Source organism: Sceloporus occidentalis, unplaced genomic scaffold (assembly GCF_023333645.1).
Source record: "Sceloporus occidentalis isolate IW3139 unplaced genomic scaffold, rSceOcc1.0.p SCAF_11, whole genome shotgun sequence".
Classification (NCBI taxonomy): Eukaryota; Metazoa; Chordata; class Lepidosauria; order Squamata; family Phrynosomatidae; genus Sceloporus; species Sceloporus occidentalis.
The window spans coordinates 13,940,361-13,965,880 of record NW_028316991.1 but is presented as its reverse complement, the minus strand read 5'-3'; the positions used below and the strand labels follow the sequence as shown (position 1 = coordinate 13,965,880).

Sequence of the window (25,520 nt, the reverse complement as noted above, 5' to 3'; positions counted from 1 at the left end):
GACATTCTCAATCTGCATGCGAGCATTTTGAATAAAGACACATGTAACACCGATCAGTTTAAGTACATCTATGGCCTAATGTAAGTATTTCGATTTGTTTGGAGCAGGACAGTAAGCAAATAGAAAATGCAGAGTTGCCCCCAAGTCCAGTCAGTAGTCTGGAACATCATGGAATGCTGAGAGCCATCTGACCTACATGCCAGCATTAAAAGATGATTCATCAAAGAAACATATTGCAAATAATGTTTACATTTATAATTCAACTTTTAGCAAACAAAAAAGTTTGGCATCTCAAACGTGAAGAGGGTCATTCAACTTTTAAATAGACAAAACTAGACCCATGAACTTTGTTGTCATTCTTTGCTCATGGAAATTCAAAGGGTTAATAACTTTGGCAATGGAATGGCATAGAACATATGCTTCTGGGTTTTTTTTTTTTAATAGCAGTATTATTAATTAATGACGTTGACCGTTCTCTGACGTATGGATTAGCTGACATAAAATTATTAAATGTAGTCAATGGCTGGATGACATTTAAACATGTTAACAGAGGAGTGTATGTAACAGGGGTGACGGTAGGTGCTAATCATTTACTATTAATGCTATAACTTCACCATTTTCAAAACATTAATCCGCTCAATGAGTTGTCGATGGCAAGGATCAAAGAAGAACTTCCTCATGTTTTCTTTAATATGTTTACATTTTCACCACATTTTTCCTAAATTTGTTCATCCCGCCGCAAACTGTTGGCAAAACAGAATGAAATAGGAGATAGGTGTAACGGACAGCACTGCTGTCACGGTCTCACGGAAATACTGCATAAAGAAACCACAATGTGATTAATTAAAACTCTAAACAGATCAACATGCTTTGCTTTCATTTTTATTTTTTTTATAGACCTACATTTCAGCCCCATAGGGTGTTAATTAGGTATCGAACATCTCATGGTTTTTGAAATGTCAAAAGAACATTCCAGGAGCCATTTAGGTAAGTTATATAAATGAGGGAGTAGAAAGTTAATAAATAACACAAAATAACAATTTCTGACTGATTGACTAGTAAAGAAACATGACGAATATTGTGGAAAATGAAGAGAAGAGAGATTGGTTCTTGGGTAAAGAGAGTCAGGGGAGGGTTGTGAAGGGGATGTAAAGATTTTAAGAAGATTTTAAGAATTGAAAGATTTTGTGCTACTGCCAGAAGCTTCAATGTGTGTTTCACTTGCAAGATCATATACAGCCACTATGGTGTCAAAATAGCTTTAGGAAGAATTTGATAATTGACTCAATCCTTTCTGTGATCCTTTCTGTGTTTTTTTTTTATTTTTTTTGCATTGTCCTTCTGTTTATGTCTTTTTTTAGGGGGGGGGGGGGTGATTAAAAAGATAGTATGCATTGGGCATGGTGTCTTTAAAATGTACTATGGACTGCATCATATCTTGGACTTCCACACAAGGGATCTGAGGGTAATATCATCAAAGAAAGATGGACATTTACATTAATAAATTAACTTTCTGTTTATTATTCGTGTTACTGTTTGTCATAGAATGATTTGCCATTGTCTTCCTACTATTTAGCACGCATACAAACAACCAGCGTTAGCTCTGAGTTTCTGCCATTCACGAAATTCTGGTGTCTATGAAAAGACCCAAAAGATCTGTCCATTCATATTGTCTAGTCTAACTTCCATCGCTGCCTGGACCCTCACTAAGCTTGGCAAATTCTCATGTACCAAAACATGAAGATGAAATCCCTTGAGGATACATCAGATTTTAGGCTGTATAAGTCAGGTGCACCGAGCAGACATATATAAATACAAATAAAGAAGTTATGATACCTGTCTGATGGTATGTCACTTGGGTGCTTCACTCCAGAACCATTTTTAATGGAGTCTTGTCTTACGATTCCTTGTGATCGGTTAATGTCTGTGGCTGGTGTTGTTAAGTCCCCTGAGGGTCCCTGGTATTGGGATTGCTCTTGTAGCTTAGCTTTTTTCTCCTGAGGTGCTTCTTCGTTCTGGAGCCCTGCCTGGTTTTCTTCTCCAGGCTTCTGTGGTGTATTTGACCCACTTTTGTAGAACCAGGCTCCTGATTTGGTGAGGATTTCTTGTTGTTTTCGGCACAAATTACATACCCACATAACCTATGCGTGATCAAAAGAAAAATGCTGTGTTAGTTATCCAATGGTGAAAACACATATATACAAACAATGGACAAATCTAAATGGTGATGACCCTTACATTTTTATAGCTGGTCATAAACGTATCAGTTTTTTTTTTATTCATCACTATGGTTACATCTCAACTTAGCACCTAAAAAAACTACTTCTAAAATGTTCTAACTGGCTCCATAGTTCTTCAAGATTTGACAATTTTTCTTAGTGAGACTTTAAAATTGAATTTTAAATCCAAATCTACAAACAAGACTCATCCAGAGGACAATGGCAAATATGAATAACTTAGTCTTTTGTAAGGGATTGTTGGGCGAGGAAGGAAACCTTAGTACCGGTTATGGTTGAAATTGTTGCTTCTTTATAAAGCAGATCTAATGATTCTTGAGGTCCTGAAGTTTCCTCTTGGGAGTCAAATAACGCCTGGCTGCCCAGGAAAAGCAAATCTTCTCTTTACTTTGATATTATCCACAGTCGGTAAACCAACAGAACATATGTATCAAGCAGTGCCGACACTGCCCTTACACACCCACCCATGAACACACATAAACATACACTGCCTTACACACCCACCCATGAACACACATATACATACACTGCCCTTACACATCTATCCATGAACACACATATACATACACTGCCCTTACACACCCACCCATGAACACACATATACATACACTGCCCTTACACATCTATCCATGAACACACATATACATACACTGCCCTTACACACCCACCCATGAACACACATATACATACACTGCCCTTACACACCCACCCATGAACACACATATACATACACTGCCCTTACACACCCACCCGTGAACACACATATACATACACTGCCCTTACACATCTATCCATGAACACACATATACATACACTGCCCTTACACATCTACCCATGAACACACATATACATACACTGTCCTTACACACCCACCCATGAACACACATATACATACACTGCCCTTACACACCTACCCATGAACACACATATACATACACTGCCCTTACACGACTTCCCACACACACTGCTTTTAGAAATACCTGCCCAAACACACACATGTATACATACACTCCCCAACCAACCCTGCTCATTGGACACCTCCTACCCAGACCAGCGCTCATGGTGTCAGGGTGCGTACTGCCCACGGGGATGCCTGATGAGCAGGGCTGGTTGGGGCGATCACGATCTTGCTGATGACTCGGCGCGGCGCTGAAGACCGGCCCAGGGGAGGCAGCCTCTCCGCTCACCCCTCCCCTACAGATACGCTACTGTTTTGGGTGCTTTGTGGTGAATTACATTGCTGGCAGCAATGCGATTTACCATGGGCACTTGGCATTTGCCCAGTGTGCCCATACATTTAGATGGGGGTTAAGCGTCGCCTAAGGTTTTTGTTTTTTTTCCATATTTTCCTTGTCCAGTAAGCCCTATGATTTATATGCACGGGTCCAGCCCTAGGTTTTGCCAGACGCCAGGTTTGTCTATTAACTAAGTCCCCAGCTACACCTTCTAGATAAAAAATGTCTCAAGTGCCGGCTGCTTCATATATTTACTTCTAAACATAGGAGAGAACACACTGGTGGTATGTCACAGTGGCCCAGGTAGCCATCTCTGTTGCCTATATGGCGGGCCTGGCCATACTCACAGAATCCACAGAATGGGTTATATTTTGCTTGATAGCATTGCTGGACTCACCAAGAGCAGAGGCGCATGTTCTTTTGTGATATTGTAGGGATAGATTGTGCCCCATGGTGTGTACAACAGTAGAAGCTTAAAAAGAGGCCTTTAATGAGCACAAACTGAAATGTTATGCTTTTTTATTTTACTCTCCAAGAAAGAAGCGTTTTAGCTTAATGATTGTAATAACATTCCCGTAGGGATTTTAAATATTGAAGTTATTGTTGTGTGACTACCTGGGGTTATGCAACATATGACCCTAAGGGTCAAGGTTTTTCTCTTTTTTATCTGGATCTCTGGAGGTCAGGTTCTCAAGGTCATCCATTCCTTTTATCTGCCTTGAGATATTACCTCCAAGTTCTTAAACATCCTATAACTATACATGGAAAGCCAAGGGTCTGACTGAGAATCCCAGGTTCTTGCATAGATTTACATCCAGCCACACACACTAACATCCAAACACAAATCTCGAGCTTGATAGGCAGAGTCCATGAAGTTACTATAACCAGGAACTCCACAGAATCGATATTTTGTGAGACTAAGATTCTGTGACCGGTTCTGTTAGAGTCCATTGTAGCATGTAGGCATGTTACTACTATTTTTCTCTTATATGGACCATTTGTATCTGTTAAAATTTATTTTCAATTTAGGTTACACTGAGAACTTAAAATATTACTTCTTGTTCAAATTTACAACGTTTATAATCTAGAATTATTATCCTTCCATGGAGGGAAGAGGCAGTCATAATAATATTCAACTGTAACTCAACATTTGGCTAATAGTTTTTTCATTGGGGCAAGAAATTAGTTACCATTAAGGTCTATATGGAGGTCTGTTTGTGTATTTTTCCAAAAATTAGGATTATCCAAGTTAAAGGTGCTGTCCCACTGAACAGCATGGAATTTTACTTTTATAACTAAATGCAACATCAGAAACAAGCTTTCTAGCACTGTTGAATGTCCATACCCAATAATAATTCATTAATCATGTCAAATCTCCTCTCAATCATATTTTTGCTGGGAACATTTAATTGTCATGTGACACAAAGGCAGGCCTCCTAAAAAAAAAAAAAGTTTTTTCTATGAATTCGGATAAAATAACAACAGATCTGATAAGGTTTCATTATTTCAGCATGCTATAGAGTGCAGTTAATATATTGTGCTATTCGATCAGATTAACCGGCAAGAGAGGAAGGCAAATCGGTGCAGAGAGAGAGATGCAAATCTCATTTCTTAAATAATTTACCCTGATTAAAAAATGATATGCTATTGTAAAATATTCTAAGGGACAAGTCACTGCTCATTAAACTTTGTCCAAGTCTCTATATATTTGCCAGTCGCCATTGATCATCAGCATTTCAGGTTCCATTATTTTGCATTTGAACATTTTGAAAATGACTCCATTGCCAGAAAATATAAATTTGAATAATTGATCATTTGCTTCTAAATTTTCTTAATAGGCACTAATAAAATATTTTAAAAGTTTATGATATATGAACGTTTAAAATATTTAGCCTCTTAAAAATATTTTGCTGTGCAAATACCTGCTTAAACATAGCACACATTTATGACTGCAGCAATAAGAACAAATATAAATTCAGAGGTAATTATTTGAGGTCAAGAAACTTAATTACAAAACTTATAATTTCTATAATAATGTTTAAAAAAACAAGCAAATTATTTTGGCAAATTTTATTGTTATTCATAAATTTTTTTTACCGGTACCAAAGTTTCTGCAGGTAATAAAAAGTCTTAAAATATCTGTTTTTTGTTGCAGTTCAAAACGGAACATAGATGTTTGAAATAATTTATTCATTTGAAGGAAAATATGCAGTTGCTATATAAATGCATGTTATAGGTATATGGCTGTCCCGAAGGTTGTCCTAAAGACAAGAATAAGGACTGATTAGACTTTGAGTCTTTAAAGCAGAAAAAAATGGTCAGACTAGATGGGCCGGATGGATGCACTGCTGTAATAGCCAAAGTGCTAATTGTTGGGGGCTCTTGAAAGGTCAGTAAAAAGAATACATCATTATATACCCCAATGTGGCAGGATGAAGACTGGGTAAAGACGTGACTGTGATACAATTGCTGCAAACTTCGTATCATCCAATACCGATGCTATCTAAACTTTTCAAATAGATTCATCACAAACATCAGAAGGCAGAAATTAGCAAGCCCGCATTTTTATTATTGAAAGATGTGACATTGACTGTGTTTTATGCATGGGCTGATCGGTGTCTGCACTGAAAAGGCATGCGGATAACACCGCGCAAACTGTTTGCTTGGAGCTCGTTCCTTTTAAAGAGGAAGGGGTCAATATTTAAGCTTAATAGGAGACTCCAGTGTCTCATAAAGCCGAACCTATTAATGCATATTTAAGTACTTTGAGATATCAATGGGAGCACTTTCTGTGCTCATGCATGCGAGGGGCTCTCATTAGACCCTGGAACTTTGTAACCGCAGCTGGCTGCAGTGAGTATAGCGTTCATGGACTGAACACAAGCCTAGGAGAGGAAAGAGACGAGTGCGTTGGTTGGAAGGGGATTAAAATTGAAAGGAACACACAGTTACCATATTTATTCTTCCTTTGAGTGCCGAGGGTCGGTTCCTTGTGGGATGCTGTGACAATTTTCAGATTTTTGCCATAGTTACTATTAGTTAAAACCTTAGAAACAGCTTTGAAAGAGTTTGGCCACTCTAGTCTGCCATTTTTTCTAATCTAAATCATCAGAACTTGATCTGTTCTTTTGTCTGGTCTTAGATTCAGGATAGTCATATGCCTGTACCACGCAGGGTTAAATGCCCTCGCTGTATTATCTTCTCCCACTACGACATAGAAGCAGGGAACAGGTTTTTCCCCAGTATGCCAGGCAGGTGATCTCATATTAAATTAACTGGCAACATACAGCATTTTTTTCTACGCTTCCTTGCTACTATGGTAGCAAGAAGCCATATTGGCTGCCTGCTCTATGTAGCTGACGACTACCTAAAGGCAGCAATCAAAACTTTTCTTAGAGAAGCTGACAATTACTAATCAGCAGCTTCTCCTCAGGGAATGCCTCACATTTAGTCTTTAACAGAAGTTTGGCGTGTACTTGAGCACGTGAGGCTTCCATCGTCAGGAGGTAAAGGAAAGCCGCCCATCGGCTAAGCAGCCATTGGGCACTTGGAAAAGTTATTTTTGCGATCTCTTCTCGCATTCGCTAAAAATAGGGCTTAGAGTGATGCTATGTTGAAGATACGTAGCTGGCAACCTAAGCCCACTTTGCCAGCTACATATATCTGACATAGCCGGGGTTAAAACGCCCATAATATCTGAGATGTCCCTTTGAGCAGGCATATCCAACAAGTGACTCTTCAGCTAAGGCTAAATGGCGGCTCCCATTGTCCTCTCCCTGCTTGTGTCCAGACATTTGCTAGGTTCTAGCTGAAGTCCTGTTTGTTGGTAACTCCTCATTTACATATCATAGTCTTAGGCTAGGTTTCCACTTGTTTTTTTTTTGCTAAAAACGCCCATAAAAACACCAATTCAGCCACACGGCGTTTTTTTTAGTGAAAAAACGCTGCATCCAGATGTTAGCTGTTCTTCAATAGGAAATCGCACAATGCCATATCCACTTGGCGTTTTTCTGTTTGGCGTTTTTCTTGGCGTTTTTCCTGGCGTTTTTTCATCAAGAAAATAATGCAAGACAAAAACCCAAGTGGAAACCTAGCCTTAAATGGTCAGGAAGATGTTTTCTCGTTATACCCCATGATGTCTCAAAACCATGCCATCTGATAATGAAGTCGTGTTCGTTAAGTTATTAGATAATGGGCAGTGTGACCACATCAGCCTTTTTTTCCCCAGGACTCGTACATTTTCTCCGATTGCTGACCATCCGATTTAAGAGTGATCCACTTAGAAAATACATTAATTGAACTCTCTAGTATGTTAAGGAAATAAATCTTAGTACATCTGTCACTTTCTTTGGAAGATGTAACTATGAACAAATAAAACAGAACCTTTTAAGAAGCTTTTTCACTTTTTTATGGCAAACATGTCAGCTTTTGTGTCACATGACAATTAAGCATTTCCTGAAAAGTATGAATGAGGCAAATCATGACATGATTAAATCATATTCTGGGAAGAGCTTCATTCAGTACTAGGAATGATGTTTATAATGCTGCAAGTTATAACGGTGTAAGATGTAGAAGAGTAGGTGGAACCTTTAAATGTATATAATGTATATATTAATGTAAGGAACTAATTACTCAGTTATATCTCTCATACTGCCGAAGGTATTTTGCATATGCCGGTCAGCGATATATGTCAAGAAAAAGGAGCCACTGTGGTCACCATAGCATTACCGATGCAAAACAGACTGACAGGATGATCACATATATTCTAAATGGAATGGTGCATATATAACCAAGATAACCTCCTACACACACACACACACATTAAAATTGATTCTCTTCCCCTTCCTAAACAGCCACCAGGGCATTAAATAAGTGAACATTCTCCTGATTTTACATTAAAGCCTTTTTTTTGCTTGTTGTGCTTTTTGACAAAAAAAAAAGTCATTTTTTTCTGTAAAAAGTAACAGTTGTCTGAAGGAAGGGGGACAGTTATATGGAAAGTACAGGATATGTAATCAGTAATATTCTCTATTATCACCATAAATAATAATAGTATTGATTATGTTTTAAATAAGTCTTGATGGTTATGCCACAAGTTTAAAAAAGTATCAACACTTGACTTGCCAGAATATTACTGAAGAAAGCTTACATGCAATTTAGCCCTGAACAATACAATCCCGTTACCTGAATGTAAAAACGACCTATATCTTGTATTAAAAGGGGCACTTTAGTGACCCCTGCAGCCTCAATAATGAAGAATGCATATTACCCACTTTGTAAGTACTTTAATGTACATTCTTTAACCGATAAAAAATAAAATCACAACGTTATCAGAAGCTGCCATTTCAAGGGTTCAGCAGATTGCCCCTCTGTGTTCCCATATTAACCCCACTGATTGTCTGCTTGTAGTGGGGGTGCTTTTTGCCCACACACATGGGAGATCTTGTTAGACCCTCACGGAACCCTCACCAAGCCAGCTCTGAAGCTGGCTGCCGGTGAGAATGTCATGTCAGCGCAGGCAGCAAGAGATCTGTTTAGCTGAACATATCTCCTGCAAGCCTAGATTGTGATGGGCAAATCCATATGGGGATTCTGCAGAGCCCTTTCATGCGTTTACGAGGGGCCATTCATGCCACATCCCATATTCTAAGGTAGAAGTAGGCATGACTATCCAGGAGGCACTCCTTCTCCTATCCTTTCTCCCATTTCAGAGCCCATAATTATTGTACTTCAGCTTGTCTGGGGTCTAAATCCCAAACGGAGAAAGAGATGGGGCATTGGCTTTTTTTAAAAGTCTGTCTTTATCGATAACGCTTGACAGATGGCATTAAAAAATACATGACTTATCTGTCAGAGCAAAACTGTAAGATTACCTAAATCTAAACCGTTCTATTTAGATAGGATTAAAGGCCTTGAAGAAATACACTTAGCTAATAATTTCTAGGCAGAGCAATTTTCAATCCACATCGTTTGACTGCACATCATATTTTCCAGTGAAATCCATTTCTAGAACTCGTATTCCACTAAAACTGTAATTACACCGAGGTGAAGTTTCATTGTTTGCATGGATTCCACGGAGAATGAATACCTCTTGCCAAAATAATTGGCATTAGAATAGGAAGTAATTAGATTATTAAATAATTAGCATTGGGAAAGGATCCCACACCAGAGCATCTCAATCAGTGTTCATTTATCCAGGAGGCAGAGGACAGCAGCTATGACAGAAGACTCTCCTAATCCGGAACCGGGCAAACAAAAGCTACAAATTCATCTGATTTTGGACCATGACCATGGCTCTGAAGGCTTAGGTTCAGGTCTCATCACTGACGTAATAAAGCAGGGGAGGAAGTTCAAGTCCAGGCCGTGAAGGCCATAACCAGGAGAGATTTTCTGGATATTTCAGCATTAGCATGGGCAACACAATACATAAAAATGGTTAGAATTGATTAAATAGCTGTCAGCGTGGTGCCGAATAAGGAAGCCCTGGTGTCCGGGTCAATTGGCTCTTCTACTACTATTTTTGAAAGTGCCTCATTGTAAGGTGCCTTCTGAAGGTGATGTGTTGTAGCAAAAAATAAAAAAGATTTCCATGTAATCTTATAAGAAGCTGAATCAATATGTCACGGACACAAAAAATACTCATTAAAAATTCTATTAAGACTAAGGATATTTTTAGGAAAATCATTGTCATTAGATTGTGAATCAAGCATCCTAAAAGACAGAATGGATGCAAAACTAAAGTATTCTACGAATAAGTGGCTAGGTAGTTGGGGCATAAAATTAATCTTTTGCTCTATGCTCACACGCTGTGATGATGACATCAGAGAACACAGGGGCAATGACTCGGATTATGTTCTAGAGCGGGATTTATCACCATAATATAATTCATGTTTATATTTATAGGTTTTTTTTTCTCCAGCTGAAGAACTAATATTTGAATTTGGATTATGCTTGCAGTAGATTGATGTTTTTTCCTCTTCAACTAATAACCTCTACAAAATGTTACTTTTCATTATTGTAACTTTTGTTAAATCAGAGTTAGCGATTTCTTAAATAAATTATGTTTTCTTTTTCTTGTTTTTTAAAAAAAAAGTTATTTGTTCACTTTGAAAAATGTTGCACCTGACACATTGTGTAACCCTTGCTCAAACGTATTCATTATTAATAATGATGATGTCATTTCTTCGAAAATGGCTCCTCCTCAGTCATGTTTTTCGGTACTTAATTATCGCTACATTTCGTACATTAAAGCAACTATTAGTTGAATACTAATATACTCCAGGGTTTGGCCGTGTCTGACAATTCTCTGCCTGATACCATTAACATTGCTACTTTCCTTCTAACATTTTAAAATGCTCTTTCTTGAAATAAGCATCATAAAGACGAGGGCAAAGTATCACACCAGCAATGACAGAGACATGCTAAAAATACTCGTAGATTGTATACCCTTTTGTTCACACTTGGCTCTCATGCCATTAATAGACTATACCAATAAATGGCATCATTTTAACTATACTTTTCTCCCGTTAATAGACTACCAAATCCTATATTTAGATCCCGTGGCACAGCAAGCCATTTACAATGTTCTTGATGAAAAAAAACATGTTTTAAATTAACTAAGAACTGCAGCTATGTCTTCTTTAGGTTCTTAATAAATATAGTATTGCTAGTTTAACATTTTATGCAAAAAAAACCTTCATTTTTCCTACTTGTGCACAGTTTAGTCACCTATTTATCTGCACGTTTTTTTTGTGTATTAAGAAAATGATTGTAGATTTTTTTACATTTCATAAAATATAAATTGGTGCAATTTCATATCTCCCAAGAGATCTTCTTTGGGATGCAATTCTTTTTCCTCTTCTGATGTCCCTCTTAACTCGGGGCTCAGAAGGTGTGCTGGGTATACTGTACGACAGCTCTAAAAGTCATTATAATGTGTATAGATAAAGCAGATGCAGGGGATGAGTAAGCGGCCCTGGTACTGGTATTCTGGCCTAGACTGCAATATGGCGGAGCAGATCACTCACTTGGGCAATCAGGATGCCCCGTCACAATCCTGCTCAATGGGACAGTTACAAGAGAGATCAGTGATCTCTCCAACTGGCCCATTTACACTATGGAGCCAGCACAGCCTCTATAGACTGTCATGGAGAAGAAGGTAAATACTCCTCTACTGCCTGCTGGATAAGCATGGCTACATGCTACACTTTTACACAGTATGCGGTCACATGTATCCAGCAGCCAATCGCATTCTGCGGGATCTAATCTGCTGCTGGAGCGGCAGTAAGGGTAAGGGTCACTGACCTACCGGACATGCAATTTTATTTGCAGACTAGAGGTTGGCCTTTGGCACTAGCTTCTTAGGTTATTCGTTGGGGTTAGGGTGCCTTATCGGCCATTTTTTCTAATTCTTATAACAGAACTAAAACAAAAAAAATGTAAAAAAAAAAAATGCATGTGAGCAAGAATAACCTAAAACATCTGCATTGCTCTGTTACAACCTTAATCCTAATAAAAGAGGATCTGCGTCATTTCCAAGGATTGCCTGCCCTCCTGTGGCCACTAATAGATTTATTTTTCCATCCCAAAGGAAAATACTTAAAAACTATATTCACAGAATCATAGAACTTGAAGGCAGGAAAGAAGCATTTGGCCGTCTAGTCTGCCCATTAACCCTGCTGTAAGGACTCTTAATCAGTCGTTGGTCTCGTCGTAGATTTCAGATAGCTTAATGCCGATCCCATGCATGTTTAAATTCCTCGCTCATTACTACTTGGTGTGCAATTCAGTAGGTAGAACCCAGCAACTATTATCCAGGCTGCTAAAAAACACTGCTACTTATCCACTAACCCTGCACCCGGTTTCAGCAAAGATCCCCAAAGGCAGAACAGATAATTGTATCACCAACACAATAGTGAACCCATGATGGAGATTTTCAACCCAATTTAGCTAAAGCCACAAATCGGCTGTAAAAAAAACCCAAAACATGGAGAACTATTTATTACAAATGTAGTGACAATTTGAATGCAAGATTGTTAAATCGCTGGCTAGTACACGTTGCTGCATTTCTGTGGACCAGAGGTGCTCCAGAGGTCTCTGTCATACCCGTGCTTTAAACTTGCCACATGCCCCAAGCCTCCCTTGGCTCTGTGAGACTTAACTTTCCCCCTTTAGCCTATTTCTGGAGTATAAAACCAGATTAACAATAACTAAACATACATTACAATCAATCCAGCAAAATGTTTAAAAGAAGGACATTTAATTAACATGGTAAATTTAACTGATTAAATCTCAAACGTGAACCTAGAAGTCATAAAAAGGTATGATCTAGGTGTTCTCTGTGTAACACCATTCCGTGTTCTACAAACAATCAACTGGGTGACTATTAATCTAGAATGCTGTGCTGCTTGTATTTGTAAAGTGTTACTGCCATCTAGTGGATGGAGTGTAATTGATTAATTTCATTTTTTTTTTATGGGGATTAATCAAGAACAAAAGCCCCTAGTAGCCAACAGCAAACAACAGAGTGTTAGTGACAGAGGAGAGGGATTTAGGAGTAATTATTTCTGATAAACCATCGGAAAAAGGAAGCATGGTGTTGGGTTGTATATCGAGAGGCATTAGTAGCAGGAAGACGGCCACTTTATAGATCTCAGACGTGACCTACAGTATTGTGTACCGTCCTGGAGACCCCATCGCTAGAAGGATATTGACATGTTGGAGAGAGTTCAGAGGAGGGCTGCTAAAATGGTGAATGGTTTGCAGGATACAATTTATCAGGAAAGACTATAGAGCTTAATATGTACGGCATGGAGGAAATAATAGAAAGGGTAGATGCAACAGAAACATTTAAATACTTAAAGCTTATTTTAAAGTATGAGAAATGTTAGAACAAGAGGTCATAATCTAAAACTAGAGGGCCAGAGGCTTAGATGTAAGGACGTTTTAAATTGCTGAGAGGGTAGCAGATAGGTGGAACAGCCTCCAAGCAGAAGTGTTAGAGGCTAGAACAGCGAGAATGTTTAAACATGCACGGGATAGACATAGGGCTACTGAATCGAAGACAAGACCAAGGACTGATTAGGATTTATATCTGTTCCTACAAATAGTTGTTCTCTGATTTACTTTGGTTTCTGCAAATACTAATACTTACCTTAACCTGGATGTAAAGCAGAAACGTGACGTAAGTAGCCCTAATCATAGTCTTCACCTACAGCAGGGATCCCTAGTAACCCATTGAGATGTGATGCACAGGGGAGTCCAATAGCCTCCTAGGCCAAATCTGCCCCTTATAATGCAGCACATTAACTGCCACCCCGCCACCTTAAGCCTCGTCGGCCTAAGCCACAATACATCGCTGATTTCAGTACATGTTTAATCTACATGCCTTTTTTAAAAGGCTGCGTTGCTCCGTGTTCCTTTGCAGAAAATAGACATGGTTGGTCTCTTAAGAAACATTCTGGCCTAGTTTCTGCTACCAGAGATAAATTTAGCCCTGCTGACTGATCACCACTTTGACGTTTATTGACTAAAAGGAGAGTTGACATGAATTTGCAGAAGAGTTGTGGTTTCAGCTTCTTGACTTCAGTATACATTATGAAGGGCCAACCCCGGAAAGCTTCTGCCTCACTAATGAACAGTGAAGTGAGGAAGTTGAAAGCGCAGCTCCCCTGTCAGCTCAGCCACACTCACAGACTGCGCATACTCAGACTGTGCACGCACACAGAACCAAGTACTAAAGCATAAAAAGCACCTGTCACTCACTACAGAGCTCCAAACCCCCTCTGGAGGCAACATCAGCACCAACGCTGAGTGTCGGGAGCTTCATGGAACACAAGCTGAAGATCATGGCACTTGGCATTGTACGTGGTGGGGTGTAAAGCACGCCGCCACTGCCTTTGGAGTAGTGGAAACGCGTGCTCTGTATTTATTAGTCGTGCTTCACTATCTCAAAGTCAAATATGGGTTTGGTGGATGCCAGGAGAACGATGCCTACCGGGAAACATAGTGCCTTCGGTAATGTTTAGGGGACCAGGTTTAATGGTCTTGGGCTGTTTTCAGGGTTTGGGCCACATCCAGTGAACAGTAATCTTACAGCATACAAAGACAATGTAGAGAATCGCTTCCAGGATTGTGGTATGAGTTTCTTGTCCTGTTCCAGCATGACTATAAGGTCCAGAAATACCTGGTTTGATGAGTGACGCCTGACCTTAACACTATTAAAAAAACCTGAATTGTAAGCTAATTGTGACTCGGCCTTCTCGCTCAACATTAGTGCCTGACTGACCCACAAATGCTGTTTTGGTAGAATAGGCACAAATTAGCCCGTGAAAATCCATATCAATGCCTTTGGTTTTTGAATGTCATGTCCAATAAGCTCAAATAGGTGTGATATTATGGTATCCACATACTTTTGGTCCTATAGTCTGTGTATGTATGTGTATATATATATATATATATATATATATATTGTGGTAAAGTGCATGGGAGAGTGGTTGATGGGATATATATCTCACCTGGTTTCCTCAGCCAGGCGCGGTACCAAACCCAGGAGTCCTCAGGTGAGGCTTCCTAAGCTCATTACTGGGGAGGAAGCCTTAAAAGAGAGGGCTGTTGGGTTTGCAGGGTGGAGGAGGGACTGAGTGAAGGAGCAGCTACAGCCAGTGCTGCAGCCCACCAGGTATGAAGCTTTACCCATGCAAAACCTGTTACTTTGCTTTGTGCCAGACCGTAGGCTTGTAGAGAGGTATCCGGGTGTTTAGTTAGAGCTGGACAGGCTTAGAGTTTGTTTTATTTTCAAGGTGCTCTGTGCCTACAGCATCCAAATAAACACGCTTGACTCTTGAAACCTGTGTGAATACTGTCATTGCCGCCCCATGTGTGAGCTGTTCCCTACAATATATACCGTATTGGCTCAAATATAGGCCGCACTTTTTTCCCCCACTTTAAGTCTTTAAAGTGGGGGTGCGGCCTATATTCGGGGGTCTAGCGCCCGACGCCCGGGACATGCAGTTCCGGCCGCCGGGCAGGCAGCGGGGTTAGGATACAGATCCCCCGCAGCGGTGCAGGGGACCTGCATCCTACTCCCCGATACGCTCAGACAGCCTCCCCTGCCAGCACTTTCCAAGGGGGGGGGGCTGCCGGCACGCTGTCTAAGCGCATCGTGCGGACGGTCACCGGCTGCGGAGGTTGTTTACCCGCATCGCCGCAGCCGGTGACCGTCCGCACGATGCGTTTTACCTCTGCCCCCAAGACTTACCAGAGCAGACTCCCGGGTGTCTTGCATGGCCGGCGGGGGACATCTACGCAATACGCGTATACAACTTCCGGTGCCGGCACCGGAAGTTGTATACGCGTATTGCGTAATATCCCCCGCCGGCCCCGCAAGACACCTGGGAGTCTGCTCTGGTAAATCGGGGGGGGGGGGCAGAGTGGCTGCATATCTCGGGGGGGGGGGGCAGTGGCAGCATATCTCAGGGGGGGACGGGACGGTAGAAGCATATCTCGGGGGGGGAGGAGGACAGTGGCAGCATATCTCGGGGGGGGGAGGAGGACAGTGGCAGCATATCTCGGGGGGGGGAGGAGGACAGTGGCAGCAAATCTCGGGGGGTGGAGGAGGAGGAGGACAGTGGCAGCATATCTCGGGGGGGGGAGGAGGACAGTGGCAGCATATCTTGGGGGGGGGGACAGTGGCAGCATATCTCGGGGGGGGGTTGCAGCATATCTCAGGGGGGAGGACAGTGGCAGCATATCTCGGGGGGGGGGGAGACAGAGTGGCAGCATGTTTTTTTTGGTGCTTTTTTAAAGAAAAAAACTTTTTCTTTACAAAAGCACCAAACTTTTAGGGTGCGGCCTATATACGGGGGCGGCCTATATCCGAGCCAATACGGTATATACGGTATATATACATAGATATAATTCCTCAGAAATGTAGGCACTCACAGGTCTTAGTAAGTATCCGGGACTGAAAAGTTTATCTTCTGTATGTGACCATCGTAGTAGTATGTTTTCTATATATTTTGTGACAGGTTCAAGTGAAAGACTAGAACTTTCAGCCTTGTCACAAATTGGTTAACCCCTCGCCCGTGTAATACAGCTGCCCAATTAACACATCCAGGGGTAAAATTCCGCTCCTTGGGGCAGCAGTTTCTCTCTCTGTAAAAAGAGTGTCTGTTGTTTTCCCAAAACTTTCCACCAATAAGTATTTTAGTGTGGAACATGATGTTTCAGTCACACTATTTGCTTGGAACACATAATTTTCACTGATACGGTCACTGATGGATTGTTCCCATATATACTGAACAGGTCTCTTAAATGTAAGGGCTTCCTAATATGTTCTGTGTTGTTCTCATTTTATTAAACCACCAGAGAAAAGAATAAATGCATACAAGTGCTATGTTTTTATGCTTAGTATCCTACGGAGTGAAATATTTTTATAAAAGTGGAACAGCACTTTTTATAAAAATGTAATCTTAAACAGTTTGTTTTAATGTTTAAAGGAAAAAAAACCCAACAGCTTCAACATCTCAATGGAAAAAATAATGTGAAGGCTACAAAATAACTCCAAGGGGCTCTATACATTTTAGCTGTAAGGCAGCCATATTCTTGTATAGTAGCATGGTTAGATTTTTGCAGTTACACTATAGGAGTGATGGGAGTGATAAAGGAGTGATCGGAGTGATAAAGGGCCTCTGTAAGCCTATGAAGATCTTCCATTAAAAATCAGCCCTTTCAGCTACATTGGTCATTTACAACACTAACACCGTCTGCTCTGTATTTCTGAGCCATTTCATGTTATTTTAATGGACATTTTTTTTTCTTAAAACAAGGACATTTCAAACTTTTGGTAGTGTCCATGTCACCAACCTATTATACCCTTCAAGTATCACTGTCTGTCTAAAACAACACATAAGGGTACAATACCAGCAACAGCAGGGACGTTAACGATTAAAAACACAATTAAAAATTCTAGTTGTTTAATGAAAGCCTCTCGTTAGTTTAAAAGCTACAGCTTCTTACCTCTTAGAACAGCTAATATATCCTGTAGACTCTACCAGACAAGCATTACCATGAAACAGAATAAAAATGAATAGGCAAAAACATTATAGATCAGATAGGTAAAGATACAAATGTTACTTGGATGGGTTCTGATTTGTGTGGATTAGGTGGAGTAGAATATTTCTAAGAGAAAATGATATACATCGTTCTACAGGACAAACCCCACTAATACTGCCATAGAAAAGCCCATGTTCTAAACATAAGGCTGTTTGCTGTTGGGATAATAGATCATTCTGACTATTTACCAAATTATTGCTAAATTACAAAAAATATTCTGACCACACAATTCAGATTTGTTTGTTAATTTTTAACATACTGATCCGACAATCAGATACCTTATAATTGTACATCTATTTCTGGCTAAATGTAAGTACTGGCTGGAATATGTTTTGCCGTTCTTACAAGTTTCATATCATTAAACAATGTCATCAGATAGAACATAGAACTGCCCTAACATGTCTATGCGTTCACGCTTTGTAAACACTACTTTTATTTCAGATCTTTTTTCCTAATGAATACAACATTGTGTTCATCCAATGTATTCTTAAACTCACCCACTGTATCAACGTGTTGGACCCTCATTACCCCTGCTTAAAAACTATTCTATGCATCCACAGCTCCTTGTCTCTTAATATGACCACTACATTTCTCTGCTTTAACTTGAAAAACAAGCCCTCCTCGTCCCCATTTTCCTAGCCATCAATACAAATTAACCATACACAAATGATATGTTATGTCAAATGATACACAACATACGCATAATAGAACAAACATGTGAGTAGTGTCTTCTTTGTACACACAAGCAATAATATATTATTTGCCGGCATGTTTCAGCACATGAAACATATATTATACAATCCTTTTCATTGTATCAAGCTTCCTTAGCAGTCGGTACCAAGTTATTTAAATCTGTTATTTTATAGTAAATAGTCAGACTGTCAGCTCTGCTGTCTAATGGAAACATCAGGATGGTGAAATTATGTGATTAGGCTCGAAACATGCCTCAATATCATCTACCACAAGAGTTAGTCATACTGATTAGAGATATTCCTATTATACAACATTTAAATAATTTGCCACATGTGCGAACTGTTTCTACGTGTGCCAAATTCCTTTGTATAATATGAAAACATTAAATAAATGACCTGTTCCATATTCCAAGTGTATAAAACTAAAGACTAAATAAAAGTAACTACCTGCAATCCAGAACTTTTCTTCTGTATTATCCATTTTGGATAAAAAAAAAAAAAAAACTCCAGAAGACGCCTTCAACTTTCTTTTTTTTTACAGAATATGAGTCGTTAACCAAATTTTCAGTTTCATGGGCAATTCCAGAAACTGGGGTGTTGCCATTTGTTCACGTCTAAAATGCTAGGGATTGTTTTATCACTCCGTTAAAGTAAGTACCCAAAAGCTCCACGTGTGATTTTCCTATACTAGGTCACCGTAGACCTCCGTGCACTTTCCCTATAGCAATCATGCAGCTGTCCAAGAGAAAGTAAGCCCTTTAATGTTTTGTACTTTACCGGCAAGGTCTTCATTATTTATATATGCAGGCACTGGTTTCCAGCCACTGAAGTTGAATCTAGCTTATTAAGTATTTATATCATCCCCCCCGCTGTGCCATAATGCCTAAATGTAGTCAAAGAACCTTAATTGTGTTATTACACACCTGTGACCGGAATAAGAGGTAGGTGAGAAAATGAAACTGTTTTCGAATTTAATGACCTGTCATTTAAATATCTACAGTATGGATAATATGCATTATTTAAATAATATCTAATTAACAGAGTAAGCAAAGTATGCCGACTGCTGCTAGTAAAACTTACTAGATAAATGAATGATAATACGATAAATGGTTAAAATATTTATAGGAAATCAAAGACATGCCTACAATACGTATATATCTATGCATTAAAGGGGTTCATTCTATTTTAAAAGTTTTCTACTTTTTAACAGTGATAAACACATGGAATCTCCTTGAAAACAACTGGATTGCCACTCTTATAGGGTAATGGTATCGGTGTATCACTACAATAAGGTATACATTACTATGTGTGGCTATTGCCAGGAGGCAACTGCATGCTCTTAACTTCATACGATGACCTGATCTCTTCCTTTTTGGACAGTCTGAGACCTGACCATCTGAAAGTCATCATGTACAAGAATAAAATGCTAGAATTCAAGAGTCAACCTACAATGTATCCATTCTATTCAGTGACTTTTGCTCAACGGTATCCTCGGAAATAAGGAGCGAGCATGGTATCTGACCATGGGCGTAGGAACCGGGGGGGACAGATCCCCCCCCAGTAACTCATGCGGGGGGACCGATAATTAAGAAATCCCCCCCAGGGCCGTAGAAATCCCCCCCAGGGCCGTAAGAATCCCCCCCCTGCTACTTACCTGTGGGAGGGTCTTCTATACTGCACAGAGGAAGCGGAACCCAGCAGAGTTCACGTGACATCACATCCTGCTTCCTCTGTGCACTACCAGAGAACGCAGAGAGAGGCCGCGCCCCCTGCTGAAGTCTGTGAGCGGCATTGAGGAGCTGCAGTGCAGGTAAGGGGGTGGGGAGTATGCGTGATTGAGGGAATGAATCTGTGAATGAATGAGTATATGAATTAATGAGTGTGTGTGTGTGATTGCATGGATGTGTAAGTGCTGAAACCTAGGCATGATGGGACTGTGATTGCTGTTAGCAATCACACTCCTATCATGCCAAGTCAGCCAGTACATGCTGAAACCTAGTTAGCTGCCCCCCATGTGTATTGATGCTGCCAGCAGTATGGGGTCTGCACATCACTTACAGCCACCCTGTACCAGCATGTACTGGCTGACTTGGCATGATGGGACTGTGATTGCTGTTAGCAGCAATCCAACCAGTAAATGCTGGAACCTAGGCATGATGGGACTGTGATTGCTGTTAGCAATCACACTCCTATCATGCCAAGTCAGCCAGTACATGCGGAAACCTAGCTAGCTGCCCCCTTGTGTATTGATGCTGCCAGCAATATGGGGTCTGCACATCACTTACAGCCACCCTATACCAGCATGTACTGGCTGCCTGGGTATGATAGGAGTGTGATTGCTCTAAGTCATATTGCTATTTTTTTTGTCCAATTGTGATGTGTTACCTACTTTTATTAAAAATTTGAGTTTTTATTATTATTTTTAAAGGTGGGGTTTTGGCTAAGTGAACCTTGAATGTTTTGGTCCAGAATTTTCATTTTGGTGCATCCCTAGAATAAATAGAGCTATTTCATTTTTAATTATCCTGAGTCCTGAATTTGTAGTCACAAAACTTTCTAGGCCCAGAAATCAGTGAGAGGAAAAGTAAAGGTTTTGTGTCATTTACTTTATTTTAATCTGCATATTTTATTAAAGGCCATATTTTCTCACAGTGAAAAATGAGTGTGATAGGGAGAGGGTAGCTAGTGAGAAGGGAGGGTAGGAAGAGGGTAGCTAGTGAGAAGGGGGTAGGGAGAGGGTAGATAGTGTGAGAAGGGAGGGTAGGGAGGGGGTAGATAGTAAGAAAGTGTGAGAGGGGGTAGATAGGGGGAGAGGGGGTAGATAGGGGGAGAGATGGGGAGAAAGTGGGGATCTGATGGGGGGAAAATGCTGTCCCCCCAGATTTTTAGGGGTTCCTATGCCCATGTATCTGACTCGCATGGCTGTTCCGTTGATGCAACTCTTGTGAGTTGTAAAGTTCCTGCAAGCCTAGAAAAATATTCCTCACATTTACTAGTGTACATTTTACATTAAACTATAATTATTCTCTCAGCCAAACTGATACACAAACCCACAGACCATTCCCAGCCAAAATGCTGTGTCAGCATACATATACCATTTATTATTTACCATGAATATGTATGCTATTTTTTATTTATTATATTCATTATCATTACCCTGTCAATCTATTTACATAAAATGTATAGCTGCCACTAGATTATTAATATATTGATAAGGGATTCCCCTATGTATAAATCCAGACAGAGGTTCTTTGTGACAGCCTCACCATAAGAAAAATGTTTTTAGTTATGAGTACCTCAATATGCCTTCTTTAAAAAAAAAAAAGGTAAAACATAAAAATACTCTTTAGACGCTGGAGATCCCTGCCTCGTTTGTGATCTGATGAATTCTCCTCACTGATAGGGTGCTTGAAGCAGCTAATCATTGTCACAAAACTGATATCAATGGGCGTGCTTTCCCCACATGTGTCGGGGGGGGGGATGTTAGGGGTCAGGGGTCTTCAAGGGTCTCTAAGCCAGCACTGAAGCTAACTGGTGGTAGACATAGAAAGATACATAATATACATATATAATTTGACGGTGGATAAGAATCATTTGGCACATCTAGTGTGCACAACGCATGTCTAAAGTCCTTCACTGTATTAGCCTCTATCACTTCTGATGGGGGGCTGTTATGTTTATCTACCACCCTCTCACTACGTATTTCATGAGCCACTGAAAAAAAAGCTAAGGGTGGGCAAAGGGGCAAATACATATAGGTAGATTCTGCAGTTTCCTATATGAATTTGCAGCTATCATATACATTATAGTGCATATTATAGCTGGATTCTTTCTTTAGTGCCAATGGCAACCGCTACTAAGAGCTCTGAAACCCATCATTGGACAAAAAGTAACAATTTAGTTACAAAGTTCCCTGTCTGATCAGCTAATTAAATAAAATTTGTCAATCATCTAATTAAATAAAGCTTGATGTTGCAAAAGTACTACAAAATAATTACACAGTGTAACGCTTTATACAATATTGAGTTTAGAACGGTGTTGGAAATGTCCTGCTCGCCCAGACGAGTGGACAGCCCTGTTAATGTGTCTCGATAATCAGAGGTTAACCCCCCCACAAAAAATATATATATACAGAATGTGAAAAAAGAAAAAAGAAATTATTACATACCGGTTTTTCCCCAAATATAAGACGGTCCCATGTATAAGACGCACCTTAAGTTTGGGGCCCCAAATTTAAAAAAAAATACATAAAGTTATTGTACTGGTTGCCTGGGCATGATAGGAGTGTGATTGATGTTAGCTGCTAGTAATTGTTAGCAATCACACTCCTATCATGCTCAGGCAGCCAGCACATGCACATAACTTTCAGCCTCCCTGTGCCCCCTACACACGGATCCATGCTTTCACACATACACACATATATATATATATATATTCATTAATTTACTCCCCCACCCTTACCTGAACTGTAGATCTTCTGGTGCGGCTCACAGACTTCCGTGGGGAGCCGCTGTTTCCCTCTGCATTGCTCGAACAGGAACGGAGCAGAGTCATGTGATGCAATGTGCATTCACATGACTCCACTGGGTTCCTGTGTCGCCTTGATGGATCAAGAGACGCTGCTAAGCAGGTCCCCTTTCCGGTAAGAAAAAAAAATTAAAAATCTACCACCACTGTATAAGACACTTTGTAGACCCCAAATTTTTCTAAAAAAGGTGCGTCATATACATGGGGAATTACGGTAATTAATGTAGCGCAATCACAAATAAGCTTATTTTGTTCAAACACAAGATCCCATTCAGTATCACTGACTTGAAATTGGTCTGTGGAGACTTTTCTAGGGCTACTTACTACGGTAAATACCTTTTTAATGTAAATTGAGAACAAAAGGCTGAATCAGGGGCTAGTTCGCTTAAAATAGGGACATCTGGTCAACAGGTCTGGGGTTACAAAGTAGCAATCCCATCCCAAAGAAACTGTGAATAAAATGTCATCAATCCAGCACATTTGGGAACGACCATAAATCTCTGTATTCCGTATTGTTGATTTCACAAAATAAATTCAATTAAAAGCATAAAAAACATACATTAAAGTGAACAACAACACAGTGCGCTCCTTATTAACCCAAGGTCCACTTTCCTTAATGATATATCAGGATGCAGTGTCCATGATTTTACTAACTAACTAGCTTATTGAATTCTAATTAAATCTATACAACGTTATACAGATAAATGATTAAGTACCTAAACTATTTCCCTTTCTTTCAAAAAGTAGTTCATTTGCACCAATTATCCCTTTCAGCTGAGCAGACTATTAATGTAGAATTGGGAAAGGTAAGCTGTAAAGGGACACATCTGTCCTGATCGTTGCTCTCACCTGAGAATGTTAATTATAACATATACGTGAGGAATATTCATGTATATATATGTATATATATATATATGTGTTATCAGATAGAACATAGTCAACTGTATATAATATATACATGAGTATTCCTCCAAGTTGTTAAGTTGGTTATTACCGTATTTAGTTATGAGAAAGGTAATAACTTCAGAAGAGGAAATTGATAATGCTGACTCTGCCACAGGCTGCCACCGGTCTCAGTTTCCACAAGGTTACATTGGTCTTGAGAAAGGACCGGAGGTGGTCCGAAACGTTGGCCGTGCTGATTGAAATAAACTAGTGTTTAATGCACTTTGCTACAAAGACCCGTGAGTGCCCATTTTTCTTTGGTTACATATATATATATATATATATATATATATAGTCAAACACATTATAATGTAGATAACAGCGCAGTTAGTTATTACATATAGATCTATTAGGACTGGGATGTATCTGGTACATACATATGGCTATACATTTTCCTCATCGCCAAAGGGAAGATTTGTCTAAAAATGAGATGGATAATAAATATTCTTATATTTCAAATTGGTGTAATCCCAAAGTCCCTGCCATGGCACCCTGCACAATGCTGTGGTGTATGTCTTCCACTGTCTACCGCTGCATACAGACACGCATGCTGTCTACAACGACCACACATGACTAGTGACTGATCATAAAACATGCAAGACGATTATCAGCCCTGTCCCGAGGGTGTATCATTATACCCCCTGTAGAAACAGACCTTCGCTGATCATAATAGCCCAGCTAAGACCTGCTGGTCCCATGACCCTGCTTCCAATATAAAATGTCAACAGATGAGCCTCAGTGTTATTTTATCATACCGGTTTTTAGTGAGACTTGGTACAATTTAAACATGAGTTTTCATTAGGACCGTAAGCATGAATGCAGCTGGTACTGGGGCCATTGAATCAAAAGTTACAGCAGCTTTGCCTCCCCGATAAGAGAAGACAGGAAGATATACCGTATGTTATAATTACATAGTATAACAACATATGCCTGCAGATGACGTAGTTCTCAGCAAAACCCAAATTATGGCCATGTTTAGTTAAACATCAGATCAATAACATAAAATTGTGTCATGACTGACGCTTCTAAGTGAGAATAGTTTAGACATGAAATGACTTGAGGGCAACACTTTATATTCTTAAGTAACCCATTGAATCTCTGGGTACTTTTTAATCCCATTTAAGTGGTGCATTGGAAAGCAACCCACTACACACTCAATGAGTTAAAAATCCCTTTAGATGACACTTATTTTTATTCATGCATGGGTTAAAACATGCATGACAAAGACAAACATTGGGATGCAGTGAGGAGTTTGAAATGCGTGTTCACTAAATTGTGACAGAATAGGAAAAAGAAAGATTCTAACCACTTTGTCCTCCTGAAGCAATGTCCGTGAAATTGAGTAAAAAAGGAAGGAAAAAGAGAAAAAAAGAGAAAATATGGTTATTTAAGTCAGGAAAGAAGAATAAGGTAACACAGAATACACGCAGAACATATTAGAAGCAAATCACATTGCTATACATGATGCATCCCTAGAGGAGATTATCACCTGTTATGGCGTGTTAGTGCAGGACACTCATCAACTGTTGTGAACGTTGGCTCACAAGTAACAAGATATACAGGGTGTTAAAATGGCAGGAATTTATCGATTACCTCTCGACAATGGCAGTGTGATTTTTTACACTTCAACACGATTGTACGTTTGAGATAGATTATCAAATTAACTACTGCACACAAAAAAACATTCATTTGTTGACATTAGTCAATAATCCGGTAAAACAAGCAAATGATTCACTATAGAGGGTGTAAAATCCAGAATGTTCACACTA

At 39.7% G+C, this 25,520-nt stretch overlaps 1 protein-coding gene across 22 annotated transcripts in view; it reads right to left on the bottom strand.

The window, feature by feature from the left end:
- Positions 1-25,520, bottom strand: part of LOC149305615 (regulating synaptic membrane exocytosis protein 2) — a 271,086-nt gene that overhangs the window by 199,900 nt on the left and 45,666 nt on the right. For 12 of the 22 annotated variants that reach the window (XM_089477191.1, XM_089477188.1, XM_089477198.1 and 9 more), the window contains one exon: positions 1,837-2,141. In XM_089477191.1, the coding sequence (XP_089333317.1) occupies positions 1,837-2,141 (305 nt within the window). Of the gene's footprint in view, positions 1-1,836; positions 2,142-25,057; positions 25,070-25,520 lie in introns of all 22 variants that reach the window. The other 10 variants (XM_089477182.1, XM_089477194.1, XM_089477190.1 and 7 more) reach the window with 1 other exon arrangement.